We start from the raw sequence: 20,990 nt of genomic DNA, 5'->3' as shown, positions 1-20,990 counted from the left end.
GCATGCAGATCTACTGATTGCAAAACTCCCAATGTATGATTACAACATGAATCTAGAGCAAACAGAAATCTTGAGGTAAGACGATGTGAAATGCTGACCCTCCCTCCCCCCCCGCTTCACTTCAGAGTGGATAAATGCACGTCTGGTGGCGGCTGTACAGTAGAGAACGCCAGGCGCTAGCGTCCTGGGGTCTAAGGCATAATTAGGGCTAGGGGTAGTTTATCAGTCAAAAGGGTGGGAGGCCACTGCACTGTAGTGTTGATGTGTGAAATGTTTTGTTAAGAGTATGATTGAGAATGTAGGGAGTAGATGACATCCTGCTCAGCATTTTACAACTTTACCTTCACCTGCAGAGAAGTAGCAGGATTAGATTTACAAACATCACTTGTGACTGGCCAGATTTTTTTCCCCTGCTTCTTTGGGGGCTGAAAATTTGTTTAAAAACAATAACTTTAAGTTTGGAAAATGTCTCAAATCACCCCTCACTGACAGATGGGATTTGTATATCAACCACTATGGTGCTCATTCGGAAATATCTGTCAATTTTGTCAATAAAGGTGAAATATGTGTGTGACAAGGCGGTTTAAGACAGACACACACTCACAATCGACCGCAACCTATTACCTACAGAACAAAGTCAACTACATCCTACCCAATTATTGGTGATCAGTTCAAAAATGGGAAAAAAACGTTGTTCAAGGTGAGTTTGTTAGGAAAATGCTCTTCATCTCCCACTTCCTTGGATCATCACAGTCATCAAATTCAAGCGCTTAACAGTCAATTCACATTTCTCACATTGGTAAACTAACTGAAAACTGAAATCCGTTTTCTCTGTACAATACATTGTGTCCATGGTGCTCAGCGAAAAGCTACGTTATAAACAATCTATAAATATAAAGATTTCAAAGCTTTAGGCTCTGACCCTCCATCAAACTGCAGAAGAGAGAGAGAGTCGTCACTAGAGGGACAAAAGAAGGCAAGAGAAGAGGAAACACTGTACCACACCTCATCAATTCTTTTCCTGTCAATATCTACGCTCCTCCCTCATGGTTACTTTACCAACAGCAAAACAAGCAGCTGTAATACTAGTGATTTGAGCAAAAAACAAATAAGTCAAAATGTAGGAAATCATAAGAAATGTACAAAACAATTTACAAAAGAAAATCAGTAATAACAATTCAAAAAAAACACTTTGCAAACTGTTGAATTAGCATACAAATGTACCCATGACCAGCAGATGGTCTTCCGCCATTAGAAGGTGGCTGGGATTAGAACTACTGATGGATTAAAGCTGTAAAACCAGTCTCATCTACAAGCAGGTGCTCTGGGGATGATATGGAATCCTGCAGGTAGACATCTGCCAACAGGTGAATGGGTCATCCAGAGCCTGTTCCCTGGACAACATCGTTTCTCCAGTGGGAAACCTCAGCCCTCCACAAGCCTGAACAGGAAAGATGATTAAAAGAAATTAGTTTCAATTCACAATTTACAGACTTTTATTTAGATCTGCACCAAATTGCACACGCTCATAAAAACGAGTTCCCTGAATTATTTACGGAGAAATCCACGAATTTGTTGAAAAACACCTAATCCTAGCTAACAAACAAAACCTCATTGGTGGAGGTAATAATACCATATTCTGTACGTCTACCGTCCTTTTCACAGTTCAAAATTTAACATCAAGCAGCAGCCAGGAGATTTAATGACAGTGTATGCAAAGTAAGTTGCTTTTTCATTTCTAAAACAGGATGTTTGAGCTCCTGTTACCTTGTAGTGTTCAGAAGAGGATCGGCTTCCCTGCGGTTTTCTCTTGGACGTAGGAGGTGAAGCGTTTGAGGAACTTGGGATATTCTCTCTTGGCCACAGCTCTGAGAACCGAGGCTGGAGCCCAGCCCCCTGGGTTTACTGTGGAGAGGGGAGATTATCAGAAACTTTGTGTGCTGACTGATGATTAAACGATGAGTCATAAACCCACGTTGAACAGCTTCAGTGCTCAGACAGTGGACCAGGGTGCCCTCTAGTGACTATTTCTTCAAATGCACTCCCACAACTGCCTGGCCTCTCTAACAATAAGCTGACTCAGGATTCTTTCTGTGGTGCTGGTGTATGTCACGTCTACAGGATGTGAGTGGAGGGGGGGTACTTTTGTGGGTTTTACATATATGAGTAAGGACTGTGTATAGATGAGAAATTAAAATGTGACCTAAATTGATTAGAGATTCTGACTCAGTAGTATAGTAAGGTGCTCATTTGTAGATTATAGTTTGATGGATGACAGTAGAGAGGCTTTGTTTTCTGAGCTGCATAACTTGTCTTGGATAAAAACGGAAGCACCTACCATTGGCAACGTAGGTGATCTTACAAAGGATGTTGTCTCTGCTGATTTCTTTATCTCCCTCAGGCGGGCTGACCAGTGTTTGGCAAATCATGGCAACATTGATTTTGGCACGAACACACTTGTTCGTGGGCTGAGAGCAAAACAAAACATGGATATCAAAACATCTCACTGTAGTAGGTTGAAAATCATTCTTTCCCCCATTTAGGCTGAAAAAGAGTGAGACATGTTCTGAAGTTCAGTTCCCTGAAATTTCCAAAAGGTGCTGTTCGTGTAAACAATAACTTTACCTGCCAGGCCCCTACAAAAATGACAGTGAGTGAATGTGTGAGTGAAAAATGTAAAGCGACCAAGTGTGTGCTGGAAGTATAGAATCTCAGGATGAAAAAGAGGTGCCATACACGTAGAAGACGTAGACAATGTCAACTTGAAAAGACAAGGTTCAAAAGCTTTTGAAGGTTAGGGGCCGACCATGGAAGTAAAAGGCAAACAATGACTTTTGTTCTGGAGTTCATGCTTGAAAACAGATTTTTTAACAAACCCTTGTTTGACTGAGGGATAATTGCAGTTATGCATCTTCAAACTATATCAGTACGTATGAAATTAGAAAAGGTAGTACGTTCACAGAAATGTTTTTCAACAACCGGACGCTCACGTTCAATACTGTGTGGTAAGATTAGGTGTAATGCAGACAGTCATCTTACAAGGGCATTGTTGTGGTCCACAGAGAAGTTGCAAACCAGCCACGTGTCTGGGTCATTTTCGTTTGTTGCCATGATCTTCCTCATGGCTGACAGGTAGAGCACATCTCTCTGAGAGGCAGGCCACACTCGCTGAAAAACAAGCATCGGTAACATCAGTCAGGCTTTCAGAATATTACTGATCAATTGTGCAACACGGTTTAAAAATGTCAACCAACATGAAGAATATTCACCTTGTGTGTCTGGTAAACTATGACAGCATTATCAGAGAGTGTTTCCACGACGTTGAAATTTTCAATGGTAGCTGCGGGAGGAAGGGCTCAGTCAGGCCACAACATTAAAACAGAATGTGTTGATATGATGGTCAAGTCTGAAATAGTGAACTTACTTTCCCAGTCCAGTCGGACATCTGTTTCCCAGAAGTAATGGCAGACCTCATGTCCCGTCACCCCCTTCACAGAATGTGTAGCTTTTAGAGGATCCAGGACGATACCGTTCTCCTCCACCTCTCTCCTGTACACCTGTTCCACACAGAGCAGAGCAGGAGACAGAACAAATGAGGTTTACAAAGAGGTTCAACTGGTGCTTCACAAACATTTAAAATAAAAAAACTGAAAACACAAGGTGGATTTAGTTTATCAATTTCAAAGACACATGGATAAAACATCTATTAAAAGCCATTTTATTGAATACATTTTTTTTTTGACCAGTAAATGAGATGCAGTAACCTAGATGACTGGAGACCAAAGCATTAATGAGAGTTTATGCATTATTTAATAAAGGCTCCTTTCGCATTGCCAGTAGTGGAGGTCTGTTTTTTTTTTTTCACTCTTTGTGTCATGTTCAAACACAACAAAAACAGAGGTGCTCTCTCACCTCGCTGTCTAATCAAATTAGCACAGTCACCCTAGTGTCATATTTCCATCACAGCTGATCGGAGCCAGACTGATGCAAACCAATGTCTACTGTCATTTGACCCGGAAGCGAAGGCTGATTGAATCCATTCCCATTGCAGACAAAAGCAAGATGTTAGTGTCAGTGGCTTTTTGACCAGTTCAAAAGGGGCTTTTATTTAATGGATTTAATTGATTATTTTTTCATTGTGGAATTAATTAACACTTAAGTGTGAGTGGATCTTCCACCTCCACAAGCGAATAATTTGCCCTGCTCCTGATCTGTCGGTGCTTCAACTGAAACCTCAGTGCCTGAGCTTGAAATACTCAAAAAGGGAAATGATTAGCTTCTCTATACACTCACCTTCATCTCTCCCTCTTCTATTACCAACTGCCAGTTGGCATCTCCACCCATATCCTGAAGAGAGTAAGTCATATGATTCTGCACATTCTCCTCCACCTAAGAGATGGACAGATATTGATTAAAATCACATGTTAGATACTCTTTTGCTATTCTGTCCATTGGAGGACATGCTTTCCAACTGGTTTTGATAATTACATGGGTTCAAACAGAACAAATATTTCCCTTTCAGAAACTTAAGAATTCTTTGAGAAAGGAAACCACTGGGCAATATACAAATAAATATTGAATACACAATCCTGCCAAGGTTTTGTTATTCAACATCCCAATGATGCTTTAAGAACACAGTGCATAACCAGTCTGGATTCATGCCTGCACATGCTGTGGAAGTAATGCGAGGTAAGAACAAGGCGGAAATGAAATGAAAAATGAAACGGTTCACTAGATTCCAGCCATGCAACATTAGACTTCTATCAGTGAAATGATGACAACCATTACGTGATGAAGACAAACCACAAAATCTCTCAAGCAATACAACTTTGTCCAGTTAGTTTTTTAGTGCATCACATCACACTATACTCTAATAGACATGGGTGTAAAACGCTACTATAAACAAAGGACTAAAAGCACACGGATTGTCTGAGATCCTGGAGAGACTGGTTAGTAGGCATTCTCATGCATTCTCCGACTATGGTTTAAAAGCAGAAGGCCTTCCTGCATCCCGCTGCAGACAGAGGTGCTCTCTGTTGACCAAATACAGTACCTGAGTGCTGAATCTGTGAATGTCATCCGAAGCACTTATTAGCTCAACGGAGGACAGGGAAGAAGAGTGGCTATGGGGCTGTGCACCAAAAAAGAGGTTCGAAAGAGAGAGAAATAAGAAACGGAACCTAATGAGTTGCTGCTGCAGCAAACCAGAGCAAACAATCACAACCTGCTCAACTAACATTTCACACAGACACATAATGTTAATCTTAAAATATAGCAAATATAGCACAAAATCATTGTGTGGGACCACATGAAGCTGAAGGACATATTATAGGTAAATGTTATTGAAGCATCAGTTTAGAGAAGTTGCTAGGTTTATAGACAGGTCACACTGGTTGTGAGTTGACTCGGCTTCAAACTAGATCGATGACTTGCAGAGAAGAGGAGCAACTAATAGACTTATATTAGAACAGAAGTAGGGTGTAAATACAGTGAACATTAAAGTGAACGTGAGAAACATGTTGAGCACCTTGTTGGCATATCGGTGTGTGCCGATGGTGGAGTAGACGTCTCCGGGAGTAACTGAGGAGGGTCGAGATATCCTGACCTTCTCTGACTGGCACTGAGGGAGACAGAAGAGGAGTGTGGTAAGATATATTAGGAAGACACACACTGAACAACAGAGACATGCAAGATCTCTGTGTGTAATGTATGGCACTGTGCTCAAGTGTTTTTTCCAGAAGCCGAAAGAGAAAGTTGAGGATGGTAGGAACAACACAATACGGCTTATAAGGTAAATGAATAAATGCTTTATACATCAAAACTAAAGAGGACATTATGATTGTGCAAAAAAATTGTAATCTTCATCACACCTGCTCCTCTATCTTGTCTTGCCTGTCCAGTGCAGCTTCCACCGCATCAAAGAACTCATCTTCATTGATAAGACTGTTGGGACCCTCCTGTTCAGATGCAACAATAAAAACATGTTGTATGATTTGTAGAACATACTATGGGAACAGCCCTAATCAAAGAGTATCACAGTTAAACTAATAGGACAAAGTGAACACATTATTCTACTGTCGTTTTACCATTTCAAATACATTCAAATCGATCTAGTTTGACCTCATACCTCATAGTCTGGGCCTCCATAGTGGGACTTCTTCTTCAGTTCGTGCATAGCACACTTGTAAGCATCTTCTACCTTCCTCCTCTTGTCCAGTTCCTACACACAGACATAACAGTGCAGTACGGTACGGTTACAATAAACGACTGTGAAAGCACGTAAACATAGACGCCAATTAAAATATCTGTGTTGCGGTTAAAAGAGGTCTGCTTATCCTTTACATTCTGAAAATAAACATAAAGACTTCAGTGTTGTCGAGCCAGACAATCTGTGCCACAGTGACAATGCTCCTTTCATCAGATCACAGCTGATAAAACGTTAAGGAGGAAGAGATGTCTGCCCGTCACAAACAACTCTTCACATTTTTACCAAATGTCCCATTTCCTGTTAGATGTAACTAACTCCCTTCATGAAAAAATAAACCAACAAATTAACTTCCTGATCAACTATCTATTACGTAAAAGCACAAGGTCCTAATGCATTCGCTATGAAGACTTGGCTCTGGTGAGTCCACTGAACTCTGCTGAGAAAATCAAAAGAGTTCACATTTCAGACAGCTTACTCCTACTGGGATAAAAGCAAGAGCAAACTGAAGCAGTTGTGTCTAAAAGTCCAATGTAATAGAAAACAATACCTCTTACCAGACAAGGCTTCAAACGGGGGAAACCAGACAGAAAGAGACACAAACAGAGTCTAAAGGAAGGTGTGGACATGTAACACTTGCCACAAAATAAACAGAGGGTGATCCTGTCCTCAGATGAATCAAAAAGACAGACGGAGACATACTGCAAAGAAGTGGCTGCCCGTCTGTAGGGGGATCCATCTCTGTGCCTGGTACTTGAGCAGCTCTGTCCTCTTTCGTAGCGAGGGCTTCCATAAACTCCGAGACGTCATATTTCCTTTCTGTACAAGTATGAGCTGGCGTATCCTGTTCCTTTAAGTGTGTGTTTTTTTTAGCGATTTCTATTTGCCTACTCCATATTTGCAGCTAAACTTCACGCACACACATAACCAAACAGAGCTAAGAGTGAAGCAGTTTCACCTGAGCGTTCTAGCTGACTGACAGAGAGCTTCTCAGCTTTTGTGAGTTTTAGGGTTGGGCAGCACACCTTCACACACAAGACATGAAAAGTAAAGAAACTGGTCTGACAACATCAGCCGAGCTGATCAGGATGTAAGCACGAGCGGCTCAAAAGGGCGTTACTTTACAGACACAAGGCACTTACAAGGTGCGGAGAAGTGCTTAGGGAACTTCAAACGGGTACAAAAAAAATTAAAAGCACATTATAGGTAATAGGTGCATTTTGTGAAACTAATGTGATTAATTACAGCCATAATTGTTACATTTGTAAAACAACAATTTTTACCTTGAGGATCCTTTCCCCTTTCTTAATGCTGGCTAACACAGATGATCTTTTTTTAACACCATCCTGCCTCATTTACCGACAGATCTGAACTACATCCTATGAAATCAAGGGTCGTCAAACATTAATACAGCCAGTACATTTTAAATGTAATTACAATCAATTGCGATCACCGGAAACCCTTATTTGAATCTTTCCAGAACATCCACTGGGTGTTGTCCACAACCTCATTACCTTAAGGACAAAATATAAAACTCTTGCTCATAATAACCAATTTGTTAAAGACAATAGAAGCAACAATTACTGTAACTTGTCAGTCTGTGGCACAAGACACACTTCCTCAGGAAACTGCCGATGACGCTTCAGGGTGACATTACTTTTATTTACCTTGTCCAATCTTTTCTGCCAGCTGTCCTCTCGTTTGACCATGAGTTCGATGCAGTGGGACAGGGTGGACAGGATTCCTGCTGTTGTGGCCTTGAAGGTTATGGCTTCCCCCTTGAAGTCTATTCCGTTCATGGCTTTGGGGCTGGCAGGAGCAAACACTGGCACAGACAGAATTAAACAATTTTGAGGCTTCCTCATGGTTCGATTAAAAAACTAACAAACTATTACCAGGCCAAGCAAATTAAACAATGCATATTTGTATCTGCAGGATAACTCACGTTTTTCTTTGCTGCCATTGTTGTTGTGATTAAATTCACCATCAGGTCTTGTAGTGGTAGGAAAGTCATCGTCATCATCCTCAACTATTGGTATGAAAACAACAGAAATCTTAGATCCATCTTCTATTTATATATCCAGTGAACCATGATATAAGATAAAATTAACACTAAACATGGACATATATCGAAAAGCATAATGTTTTTACATTTACAAACATATTCAACAGGATTAGTAGACATTGTGACTTTTTTCCTCGGAATTTGACTATTGATCACACTATCTGAAATTTTCTCAAAAAGTGTCTTTCAGATTTCATTACAGGTTGGTTTAAGCCACATGAGACCAAAGTCGATATAAAAGTGATTTTTTAATGGTCACATAAAAGTTCTGCCAGAGATTACACAGCTCACAAAGTGCCCTTTAAGTGAATATTGATTTTTGTTTCCTTTTTCAATGATCCCTAACTAACTACTCTACTTCTATTCTTATACACCATTTATTTTCTTTGCCAGAAAAAAAAGATACTAACGCTACCATGTCGTCAGAATTTTAAACATAAGCATTTGTATAAACTTATACCAATGTAAAAATATTCAAAATAAATTGTGGAGAAGGTACAAGCAATACAAGTATTTATAGCACAGGTTACCTCTGTCTCTGTGAAATTCATCTTTGGAGACAACATCAGCACAGGAGTCAAAGTATTTCTGCAGGGTGTCCACTTGTCTGCACAGAATGTCCCGGAAGGTCTCCATTTCGGATAGTTTCTCACGCAGCCGGTGGCCCTTCTGTGCAGAAACAAAGAGAAGAGCAGAGATGCAAACAACAACTAAAGTAGAAAGTTGACAAAAGGTAGTGTAAGGAAAGAGTAATTTCAGTTACACTGCATCAACCATATAAGATAATGATGTGAATATCGTAAGAAATAGTACAAAATGCTAATTATTATCACTAACACAGTAATGTTACCAGCTTGTCTTGCTCAACTATTTCATTTACCTTGAAGGAGGATGCGGATGTGGCAGACAAGGCACTGGCTGAAGAGGTGAGAGACAACATGGAACCATGACGCCTCAGACTGGTTTCTGAACCATAACCAGACTCGGCCTGAAACCCAGACAAGGCACAAAGAGGGAGAGAATAGACGAAAGAGTGAGTATCATGATGGAAAATTAGAATAAAGAGAGGAGAAAATATGTGTGGAGAGAGGAGAAACAAAGAGGGGAGGATAGAAGTTCAGTAAGAGCATAAAACACATTTAACAATCTGGCAAATAAAAAGGTCTTCTGCTCTTAAAAACTAGACAGAGGTAAAGTGAGATCAATTCTGTCGGCAGCAGTGAGTAATGCTGAGCAGCATCAGATCAGGGCCTACACCTACACAAACACAGTCTGTTGAAAGGGACAAACAGACACACACAACACAAACAGACCTGATTCTCGTGGAAATAAATCACACTGAATCCAATAGTGGACAGATCAAAGCTTGATTAGAGACTTTCTGAGGGAAAACATCTATACTGGGACATGTGTGTACTGTCTTACATTATATAAGCATTATAAAACAGATATATGACTGGGCATTAGAAACCGCATCATACATCCATTAAGCAGCCGTGTTAGGATTGTTGATGCCTGGGAGTGCCAACTCAGCTCAGTGACAAGACATTATTATACATTTTGTATGAGCAAGCACACCCAGCCAACCCAATCAATGGAACATATTACTATTGTTAACTGTTATCCATTACAATAGAGGTAAACGGCAAATTCAAACCAAATATTTGAGCCCCACACTTGAATGTATACCTTCACTCATCCAGTAGAAACTGTAACATGGAGCCAGTGTGACAAGTTTAAGAATGAAATTCTTACATATAAATCAGGACCCAAACATGCTGGCGGTACGTTCTTTCAGTCTAAATCTATTTGCTTTGGTTTAGTGTGTAATTATCCTCATTTTATTTCAGTTAAGAGACTAAGTTGTTTCTGGTGGCTAACTGACATGCAGAGGTTTTACTGAACAGTGTGCAAAACACAAGAGGGAGACAAATGACAAACCTGAGGGTGGACACAGTTTTTAAGAAAAAAACAAGGTGACAAGAAATTAACTATGAATGTTAGTGAATAGAAAGTAAACTCAGTTGAAGATGGTTTATGAACAGGGGATCAGAAAAAAGTAAATTAGCCCGTTAAAGAGTGTTTACCTTCAATTAATGAATAGTGGCAGCTAAAACATGTACGTATGAACTGCAATCAAAAAACTAAACTCCAAAAATGTGTTATATAATTACAAACTACATAAAAGGCAGTGTAAAAATAACATGCACACCGAATCTGAATCCGTTCCCTCATCCAGATTTGCCCCAAAATGGAATGGCCCAAACAGTATTCGTCTACAAAATTTTGTGTCCATCCAATACTTTTTGCGGAGAAGGACTGCAAGGTAGTTACATAGGTAAACAAATGTTTGACAAAAAGTAGTATATAGGACTACGGGCTTTTCCTCCAAGGCTGTCAGATTGTATTTGCTCTGTGGTTTATTTTATTTGAACAGACAAAGATATTCATTAGGTTGCTGAAATCATTACTGCTGTATCGCTAGGAGACCATGAGGCAAACCAATGCACTGCAATGAAAAAACAAAGACCAGACTGTCACAGCAATCTTTTATGCACTGCTGGTAAGCTGCATGACACAACCATGCAAACTAAACACCCACTCATACACAACACACAATATAACATCTTTGTGAGGGTAATGAGGTGAGTGACCCCAGTGACCACATCTAGCACACTGCTGCTGAGGGAACCACCTCTTAATAAAAACACTGGTAGTCCAGCATTCACCAATGCAGCATAAGGTTGATTCACAAAAACATGGTGACTGCTTTCTTACAACCTGCAGAGGAGTTCAATGCTAAAACTAGCCCATCAGTGCTATCAATGGTAAAAACTAAATGCCTGTTAAAAGAAAGTGATATTTTATTCAATGTTTAGATGAGGGCAATTGAACAGTAACCACTGCCAAACTACTTAACAGACTTCAATGATGGATGACAGTGAGAAAGCAGCATGCCAACATGCACCTATATAAGCCCACCATTCTGCCATTCCAACAGCCAAAGCAGAGCAGGACACTGCTGCAGTCCCGGTAGTTTGCTGGCCCCAACATGGCCCAGACGCTTCCCAAACACGCCCAAACGTTCTGATAATTCAGAGGCTCAAATCCAGTGCTCTGCTTTCCCTGGACACACCTCACTGGTGAACAAAAGGAAAGAAAAGGAGAAGAGAAGCGATACAAGCTCAGCTTAGGTCGTTTAGTAAAAAGAAAGCAGCGGTAACAGAGGGAAAAGAGAGAAGAGGAAAAAAGTCATTGGCCACATCGCGATGAGAGAAGAGGCAGACACTGGCTGCTCGGTGATGCAGAAGAGAAGGGAGTGAGCCGAGAGGAAGAGTCTTGTAAATCCTTGGCTGAGCGATGCAGGTCTGCTCTCTGTCACTTCCTCTGCAGACACACACGAACATTGACTCAAAAGACACACTACATTCTTGCACTTCACTCATGCTGCATTCATTTTTCAACAGACCACACACCCTGATTTGTGAAACCTTTTCATCTTGTCCATCTTTACGTCCTGCACCAATCACCGAGCAAGCAACCTTGACTCTTTGCATTTGCGTGGAGGAGAGAGAGTGAGAGAAGGGTAAAAATGAAGGCAGCGTGCATGTATTCATGAGAATGAGAGAGAGGGATAGAAAGACAAGGGCTGTCTGGAGCTGTTTGTGTGCTAAACCACTTAAGTACCAAATGGGTGGATGAGTGCATTATGACAGAGAGAAAGAGAGAGATAGAGGAAGAGAGAGACGGTGTGGGAGGCAGGGAACAACATTTGTTTGGATCCTCTGCTTTGCTTCTATCCACCGCACACTCCTTTCATTCCTTCCTATTTACTAACATTTCCTTATGAAGTCTGATCTGGACAAGTAAGAATCAGACTGTGCCACCAACCCCTCTGATGAAGTGGTGTTAAAAACTACAAATATATACAAGGGGTTTTCCCCATTCCCCTCTCTTACCGCCCCTCTAAATCTGACAGAATGGAACAGTCTCCTCAGTATGATCAATGTGTCCCTCTTGATTTATGTTGCTGTGAGGTTGATAAAAAAAAAATGCATTATTCATCAAGAGCTGCACTTATCATCTGTGCCGTTATCACAACAGTTCCCACCACCAACACAATCACACCCACACATATAAACACAAATGGCCTTGCAAAATAACTCCCTTCACAGTAATCAGCCTGATTTTGTTATGTAAATGTTGGTTATTTGCCTTAGCAAAGTGTCTTATAGGAGCCATTTAAAATGTTGCAATTATGACTTGCTCAAAACATATTAAACCACATTCATAGCTGTTAGAAACAGAGATAAAACAAGCGTGGAGTATTCAATATTGGCTAAAACCTAAACTAACAACCGAGTGCTGGACTACAAGAGGCTGAATATTTAACTTAAGATCTGTTCTTTAAGTCTATGTCCCCGTTAACCTGACCACATCCCAGAGGTCTGTCTGTGCTCAGTTCATATGTGGTATTTTGCCTCTGTAGCTGGAAACCGGAAGTTTCTACTCTATTTCAGAGGAAAATAGAAAGTTTCAAATGTGTAAACGGGGAGGGGGTCAAAAAATAAATGCAGTTTTTGTTCTATCGTCCATTATATTATAACCTTAGTCAGAAACGTTTCTGTAAAATGTCTGCAGACGTGTTTTTCATTTTGTGTTAAATGCCTAGCAACACGAATGGCGTAAGGCAATACCAAAGTTATGTTTCATATCCAAAGAGAAAGATTCTGCTTTATTTTGGTGGTTCTGACAGGCTGTAGTTATATAAGAAGTACCTTCATTGTATTTCCTTTTGCCTTGTTAGAACTGGCTAGGGATAGCAAAGGAAAATTTGCCTATAGAGCGAACTCTTGCTCATTCATATTTGTCTGTTGATTTATAGTAATAAATAATCAAATAAAATAAAAGTTGAAAATGTAAAAAAAAATATTATGACACTATCCAGTTTAAGGCTACGCTGGTTCCCTTGTGAGTCTTGCCACAAAGAGTAAACCCTGAATCTAAGTGGGGAACACTCCATGGGGAAAGTCCCTCATTTTTCAGCAGGAGCAGTGCTGACAATCTCACCTTAAAGCATTAAAGCGTAGTGAGGTCACTGAAGATCACACTCCAGACATAACCCTGGAATACTCTCACAGAGCTGTTAATGGTCAAGCGGGCTACGGCCACTCGCACTCAATTGACATTCCAACAGCCAGAAGCATTTATGAAACCATCCATGGCACCAGTTTTGTTGAGGAGCAGGGCTTAATGAGAGTTCACAGGATAGTGACTGTTTTTCAAGGGCGATGCATACCCGGGTCTCTCAGCTGGGATATTTTAACGTGAAAGCAAGACAATAAAACAAATGTACATAATTTAGGTACCATGCACTTAAAGACCAAATGAATTTCCTAGCTAGCCACAGTAGTACAAAAACACTATAAATGTACAACCCAAGTTAATGTACAGTCTGTACAGTATTTTCAACACTGCAGAGTTTTGCTAACATTTTAAGACTTATGCCGCATTTCAGTTTGGTAACGCGGTATTTTCCAGTTACCGACCCCCAAGCTTTCCAGTCGCATGTACAAAAAATATGGCTCACTATGTTTTGTTTTTGTATTTTGGGCTAGTGTTTAGACAATTGAACCACCAGCAATGCAGCCTCCTGGCATACAAATATGAAGCAGAGATTGTTTAATTTAATCAGCTCCCTAATGCGTAAATTTACATGAAGAACAGATTTAATTTATAAATGATAATTTGTATTTGCTTCAATAAATTAAGGCAAATATATTTTATGCTGCCTTTTAGTTTATGGCTCATGATTTACAATGTACACCACCACTGGAAGTAGTATTGTTAAGTGACGTGGGACAACGGCTTCTTCAAGAAGTCATGAGTCAAAAGTAGCAAGTACTCAAGTTAATCATTCTTAAAGAAGAATCAATGTGCACGAGTTTCTGAAGGCTGGCGTAACACGGTCTGCTGCCAAGAAGGAATTAAACTCATGACGAGCGAAAACGAGTTCTTCTGACGTCTTCACTGCTGAGATGAATAAAAAAAAACTGTCAAAGTGCCAAGAATAATGTCTGTCACTGATTATGAGCTTGAGGAGACCCAAGTCGGAAACATGTTAACTGTAAGTGAAAATAATCATGTGAGAGGAATGAGGGTGGGAGGAGAATCGACTAGCGGCCACTGGGGCAGTGAGCGGTCTTCAGATGTTCAACTGAACAATTATTGTGGCGAGCGGCAAAACAAAGTTACACTTTTAAGTGGTTATGATTGGTTGTTACGATTGCATTGTCAAATCCACTCGCTGTCACTATAGGTAGTTATACTTATACAAGTGTTATTTTGTGTGACGCACAGTGAATTCACTCTCTACAATGTGACTGAGTACTTCAGGACATACTATTCACATCATCAGTGAGTAACTTGTTTTGTTGCGTGAACTGTGAAAAAGGTACCTTGTGTTTTTATGAATACTAGAATGATAATGGTACAAAACAATGTCAAAATAAATAATTTGTCAAATGCCCAAATATCCCCTATACCACGCCAAGTAGGCACCTATAAGCTGTCCAGACACCTGAGGGGAACTTTTCAATATTGTCTTAGCAAAAAATGTATTCTGAATGTTAATCAGCTTAATACTCAGCACACACTAGTACAAACCTTGTAGAAACTAACAACTAAATGATTGAGGATTTAGAAGTAATCAGCTAGTTTTTGACAGATTATTTCTGTTGCACATATTATGAAGGTTTTCTATGCACTCGTTTATATTACGATCTTGATAAAACAAAGAACCAGATACTTAGATACTATCTACAATTCCATCTGATCTATTTCATCGCAACATGTCTAAGACATATGATCTTTGTGTAATAATGCTTGGCACAACCCAGGCGATCCCGCCCTGTCAAACAAGACACCCACACAATGCACATATAAACCTAAATCCAACCTTTGTCACAATAATCATCTGAACCACAGTAAGCCATGAAAACACGTTTTAAATCTGCTTATTTTGAGAAACCATACATCATTCTTTAGATGTCCGTACAGAGTGAGCAGCTGCCTGGTATCTGATGACAGGGGATACCCCCACCTCAATACCTCACTCCTCAGATTCCTCACATTCCGAGGGTAAAGGGCTCTGAGTTAGAATGTGTGTCCGAATCTCTGTCCAGCCACACCCAGCTCACTGAACCAAGTAGATACCCTGTCTGCTCAGAACAAACAGCCTGAACCAAAACTGAATACCTGAAAAAGGTGAATCATATTCATAGCCAAAGAAACTCACATTACAAATATTTGTTCTGTTACTTGACGAACACCAAGCAAATCAACAAACAGTATCACTGGGACAGGTTTCAGACTCATTCACTATCTGCAGTATCAAATTTTCTTGTAAGAGTAATGTAGCGGACTTGCTTACAGGTATGAAAAATTACCCAAAAAGTCTGTATGAAGAGCAAACCCAGGATTTAGATAAAGAAAGTCTGTTCTCTCTGTTGAAGATTAACAAAAGCGAGAAACTCACCTTGTGCAGCTCTATCGACTCAATCCATTGGAGTCTTTGTTCAGGATCTTCAGCTCGGAGGTACCAAAGGCTGTCGTTCACGCTCATGTCAAAACGACACTCGTCAAACTCATGAGGCTGCACAGAAAGGAGAAGAGGTCATTAATGGTGGTTGGACACAGTGTGTGAGACAACTCAGGAAATATTATCACCAAAAACCAAATATCTTTCATTACAAAAACACAATGTAACATTTTCCCCAAATTCTACAAAGCCACTGGGAAAAAGGAGCAAAACGATCCTGCAATAACTCCTCTCAAAATGTGTCTGTCTGTTTACGACACTGACTGAATAGTGATGACACATTCTTGAAACACATGGATTAAATCAGTGACAGAAAAATCTCTTCCGCACAATAAACAGGAATCTTAATTAAAAGCTGATGCATTATGTCTCAAAGCGCAACCCTAAACCACCGCAGCAGAGCAGTGCAAAAGAAACATTTATGCTTCCAGCATGCCTTCATTCGATCCTAGGTCATCATACCTTTTCTTCTAGTCTTAGGCCAAATCTTTCAACTATTCCACTTTCCTGCTCTGCTCTGCAATGCACCCCACCCAGCTCCAAACATTGAGTGTCACCAAAACACAGGCAACAAAGAATTTCCCCCGTTTCCTCCGAGACTGGAATTTAACCGCTGCCCTCCACTGAGGAGACTCAGGAGAGATCTGCTCTGCAAAAATGTTCCTTATACGAAATACGACGCAGTTGAATCTACTCCCTGTTTTTCTCCTCGCTTGCATTGAGACCACAGCTGCTCTGTCAGCTGACAAAACCTCATGTTGCCCACGTTTAATTAGATTTGCTGAATGATGCTCATGTGCTGCTTTATTTGCCGTCATTGACAATGGCGACATACATGTCAGCCTCCATAACTTATATATCTGGGATGCTGCTGAGGACAAGTGGTTTTTATCTACTTTCAATTACAGCCTCAGAGATAAAGCTTCCCCATAGAAAGGTATAACATAAAAAAATCCCCTCCAGTTACAAAAAATTTCACTGCAGAGAGGGCACACGGTGGTTACCTCAAGTGCATCCAGGTGTGATTCCATTACTGGTGAGAGCAAACCCAGTCTATCTTACTGTGCTGTATCAGACACGGCCCATAAACCTCTGCTTTACAATCCAGTTTATGCCTCATTCTTTCGGACTGTAACATTCTCCTTCCCCATACGTAAGCACTACTGTATATCCATGCTGCACTGCCTATTTTTCCTGTGGCATCCTCAGTATTAAGAATGAGGAGGTCTTCAGTTAAATGCTGATAGTCACAGTTTACAAAAAGAACATCTAATACTCAAGTTTGTTTCCTTCTATTAGCAGTCTTTACATGTTTGTGTTCCATGCAAGTTTGAATTTTAATTAAAATAATATCTGACAAATAAACCATCAATATTCACTATTACTTAAACAAGAGTGCTTTGAGCAAAGATATATACGAAAACACTGATGCTTTGACAAGAGCTTGAATTGATGTGAGCTTCAGTAAATGGGTCTTGGTCGTTGATACAAACGTAACATTTCCGGCACGTTTTCCTCCATACGAGGACATTAAAGTGTCTGTAGCCTCAGAATTATAACAAACTGATGTTAAGCGAGAAGAGTAGCAAAGTTTCTGCATTCCTGACTCCTCACACCCAAGCCTTCCTAAACAGCACCGGCTTTGGATATTTAGGAAGTCGGGGAGGGTTGCTAAGTTGTGGCAGTGTGGGTTATATTATTACTACTTAAGTGTTAATAAACTGTGTAAGCTCCTAGTTAGCCTACTTTAACAAAATTACAAAACACTGAGGGGCATGTGGAGTTTCATTGAGGTCTGTACAAACGCAGGAATGCTCACTCTGACTAGAAGAAACTAACAGTAAACTTTCCTGTCACAGTAAAAAATATTAGTTTGGCCACTGTACTTGGTAGCGGCATGCTCAGAGAAAACAGTGAATATTTAACCAGGGTGCGGGATTTCAGCCAATTTCACCAACAGGCCTGCGGAGGACACAGATCTAACCACTCCAGCGTATGTGACTGAAGCGTACATTTTAACTGTAGGGAATGCCAATTTAAGGTAGCCTGAGAAATGACTGACACAGAAGTGGAGACATGAAAGTGTGCTTGAGCAAGACTGCAACAGCCTCATTACTAGTTAATGTTTACTTTTTTATCTTTGAAGGAATACAAGTTCAAGTCCACGCTGATGATAATAAAGACAGGATGAAAACATCCTCAAGAGTAACCCTATGGTGTGATACCACATGTTAGAGCTTTTATCATCTAAAATCCAAGTAAAATGTCGAATTGGTATGAACTGAACACCAGAAAACCCATTAACACCCATTAACCACTGGCCTTTGTCTGCAATGGGGATGGATGCAATCAGCATTTACTCTCGGGTGAAATGACTCTGCAGTACACACAGGTTTTCATCAGCTCCGTTCGGCAGCCATGGAAACGGGACACTCGTGTGAACATACTTTGGCCAGACACCGCGGTGAGGAAGTGCCTCAGGTTTTGGTGCATTTGTGACATTGATTGAGGTTTTCCTGCGTTTAAATATCTGCGAATACCCTACATGGTGGGTGTGAAAATGTGAGATTATTGGTTATCAGGATTGGCCATGAGGAGCAGGTACTTATTGGTAGTGGTTGCAAAATATATCCATATCGCGCATCCCAAGTGCAGCTATCTGTGCATGAGTGAGCAGATGAGTAATATTCCTTCCTGGCACCATGTAAATACGTACAGTGATGACAGCCTTGCTGAGGCACAGGGACCCCCTGCAGCCGTACTCCCGTTCATCCTCCGACTTGTAGTAGCTCAAAGTGTTGTTCTTCAACACAACCCATCGGTCCTGCCATCCGTGGATGTAATTTGTCCACTGTGAAGGAATGAGAGGCAAAAGACACAATGTGTAGTAACACGTTGGAATCAACAGACCATATGTCCAAACAATAATAGAAATAACAATAATACATTTTGTTTCACTGAGCCTTTCTATACACCCAAGGACACCTTACACTCTGTCATAAATAAACATATGAATAATTCCAGTTGAATTAGAATAGGAGACACAAACGCCTATCAATTGGCACACGTAACACAGGACCAAGGTTTTAATCCTGTTAAGAGGCAAAGACTCCTAACACTACATCATATGTGAACACAAAAGTGAGTAAAAGCAAAGGTGAGAAACTGATAAGTGGGGGATAGATAAGATGTTATGTGCATGCAGTGATTCTCGAGTCAATGTCCTCTTTGCCTTCACACCAGCAGCTCAGAGTTATTTCTGCAGACTCCACATGCTAAAGTAACGTTACCTTGCTCAACACGCCTCCATGCTCCGCTTGCTGCCCAGATTCCGGATCCACATCCTCGTCCGAACCGGACGAGGAACTCTTCTCGGACATTTAAACCGGAGATGCGAAGCACGACCAGGGATTCCGCTGTGATTCCGGCTCGACGCTAGCTGCTGGGTTTCAGACTCCAGCTCCAGAAGCGTCACGGTCCAACCTGCTGACAGATTCAACTTTAGCCTCAACGCCACTGAAAACAACATCAAGTGGGCGAAACAGCAGCGGGATGAACGTAGATTACACTCAGTGCTCCGGCCGAGAAGGGCAGCAGGCTGCAGCGGAGCAGACTCTCAACTTCACGGGGGTTTTGCAAGCTTTGTTTTGAAACTGACGTCGAATACCAATGAGACTAGCTAGTTAGCGTTAGCTGTCAAACGGTGCGACTAGCTAGCGGTAAGTTAATGGGCAACTTGCAGCTCTCCAGAGTGAAGGAGACACAAGGCCGCGGTGTTAACAACGAGCCTGAACTTCAGCCGACATGTGACGAGCCTCCGCGGGCTGCTTCCCTGCTGTGGTTCCGCAGCTGAGTGAGCTGGAGGGACGGGCTGGTCTTCACTGGGCTCCGGGGGGCTGGGGGGCTGCGGCCACGCTCCACTGTGTACCTACCGGGAGGGAGGCGTCAAGCTGGGCGGAGTCACAGCCGCCCCGGTGCTCATTCGTCCCTGCCTTCAAAATAGAGGCATTTCCTTCTCATGTTTGGGGGAAGAGAGCAACAGGGAAACAGCTCAGGTAGGTACCATAGAGTCCATTGTTTTCTGTTCTTTTTGTTTTCTTTTTTCTTCAGGCTGATAATATATATATTTTATATTTGTATATTTTATTTCTTTTTACATTTTTATATTCTACTTGATCTTATTTTATTTTGTATTCTACTTGTAATATTCTGAGCATTGCCATAAAAGAGCCTGTGACCCAAGCATTGCATTGCATTGCAAGCGACTGCTTAATGTAATCGTTGTGCATATGACAATAAACTCTTGAAACTTGAAACTTGATGGTAGGTAGATTCATTTCTAATTAAAAATATTGCTCCTTAACTTTAAATTAAAATGTATACATTGGAGATGATTTGTGTCTGAATTCATTACTAGAGATGTGTCCTTCCGTGTCGAGGCTTCGAAGCGTGTGTCTAGTGATCCAGGAAGATTTGTGTAAAGCGCGTATCGAACATAGGTATCGAGGCTCGTGTTGATGACGTATGTGGTGACGTTCAAAGCCTGGCGAGCCGGCCGTACCACGTGACTGAGTCGGGAAATATAATGGGCAGCGAAACGAAATGGGCCCCCCCCCCCCGTCCTCCGTCCCCCCCTTTCCCTCACATTTTGTGGACTTGGGACTTTATGGCGCGTTTGTTTGCAAATAAAAGAAACCGCCTGTAACCCAGCACTGTGGAAAAGTAAAAATGAATAAAATGTTGTCCATATTGTACGTGTTACATGTTGTCCCTATACACAAGCACAGTCACATCACAAATATTAACTCACTGGCTCTCAATGGTTTCCTCTGTGTTTTCGTCCCCGTTTCCAGATGTCAGCTCCTCCCCTAGACACAATAAACAGCTTCAGGTGAATGGAAATGCTTTGCTAGCAGCACTGTATTGTTTTGAGCTCAGACATTCGAGATTGTGTTAAAATGACGATGATCCATTTTTCAGGCAGGTTATGATACATCTCTGAGCTTTAGTTGACAAATGCTGCTTGATCATTGGATGTTGCATCGATTCTTTATCACTTAAAAGATATATGTTTGATACAAGTAGGAATAAATTCACCACAACCCAGATATAACTTTTAT

At 41.0% G+C, this 20,990-nt stretch overlaps 1 protein-coding gene across 3 annotated transcripts; it reads right to left on the bottom strand.

Moving 5' to 3' along the window:
* Positions 1–99: 99 nt before the first annotated feature.
* LOC133001520 (ceramide transfer protein-like) lies at positions 100–20,698 on the bottom strand. Of its 3 annotated transcripts, none has more exons than XM_061071117.1 (19): positions 20,681–20,698; positions 19,161–19,353; positions 18,587–18,721; positions 15,808–15,924; positions 9,151–9,258; positions 8,801–8,939; positions 8,151–8,234; positions 7,873–8,030; positions 6,128–6,220; positions 5,871–5,957; positions 5,528–5,620; positions 5,054–5,131; positions 4,294–4,389; positions 3,425–3,557; positions 3,270–3,340; positions 3,040–3,168; positions 2,339–2,468; positions 1,768–1,905; positions 100–1,441 (listed from the first exon to the last, which is right to left on the bottom strand). In XM_061071117.1, the coding sequence occupies exons 2-18, from the start codon at positions 19,248–19,250 to the stop codon at positions 1,778–1,780; spliced, it is 1,869 nt and encodes a 622-aa protein (XP_060927100.1). In that variant the 5' UTR covers positions 19,251–19,353; positions 20,681–20,698; the 3' UTR covers positions 100–1,441; positions 1,768–1,777. The 3 variants fall into 3 exon arrangements, with proteins under 3 accessions (XP_060927100.1, XP_060927099.1, XP_060927101.1); XM_061071116.1 differs by lacking the exon at positions 20,681–20,698 and adding an exon at positions 19,438–19,775; XM_061071118.1 differs by lacking the exons at positions 5,054–5,131; positions 20,681–20,698 and adding an exon at positions 19,438–19,775.
* Positions 20,699–20,990: the final 292 nt, after the last annotated feature.

The sequence above is a fragment of the Limanda limanda genome, chromosome 5 (assembly GCF_963576545.1).
Source record: "Limanda limanda chromosome 5, fLimLim1.1, whole genome shotgun sequence".
Taxonomy (NCBI): domain Eukaryota; kingdom Metazoa; phylum Chordata; class Actinopteri; order Pleuronectiformes; family Pleuronectidae; genus Limanda; species Limanda limanda.
This window is presented reverse-complemented; position numbering and strand designations above follow the sequence as displayed.

Coding starts and splice junctions, on each gene's coding strand:
- LOC133001520 (XM_061071117.1), bottom strand. CDS start 19,250: ATGTCCGAGAAGAGTTCCTCGTCCGGTTCGGACGAGGATGTGGATCCG. Junction 9,259..15,807: donor AGTCGATAGAGCTGCACAAG/GTGAGTTTCTCG, acceptor TCTGGGTTTCAG/GCCGAGTCTGGTTATGGTTC. Junction 8,235..8,800: donor TGAATTTCACAGAGACAGAG/GTAACCTGTGCT, acceptor TCATACCAATAG/TTGAGGATGATGACGATGAC.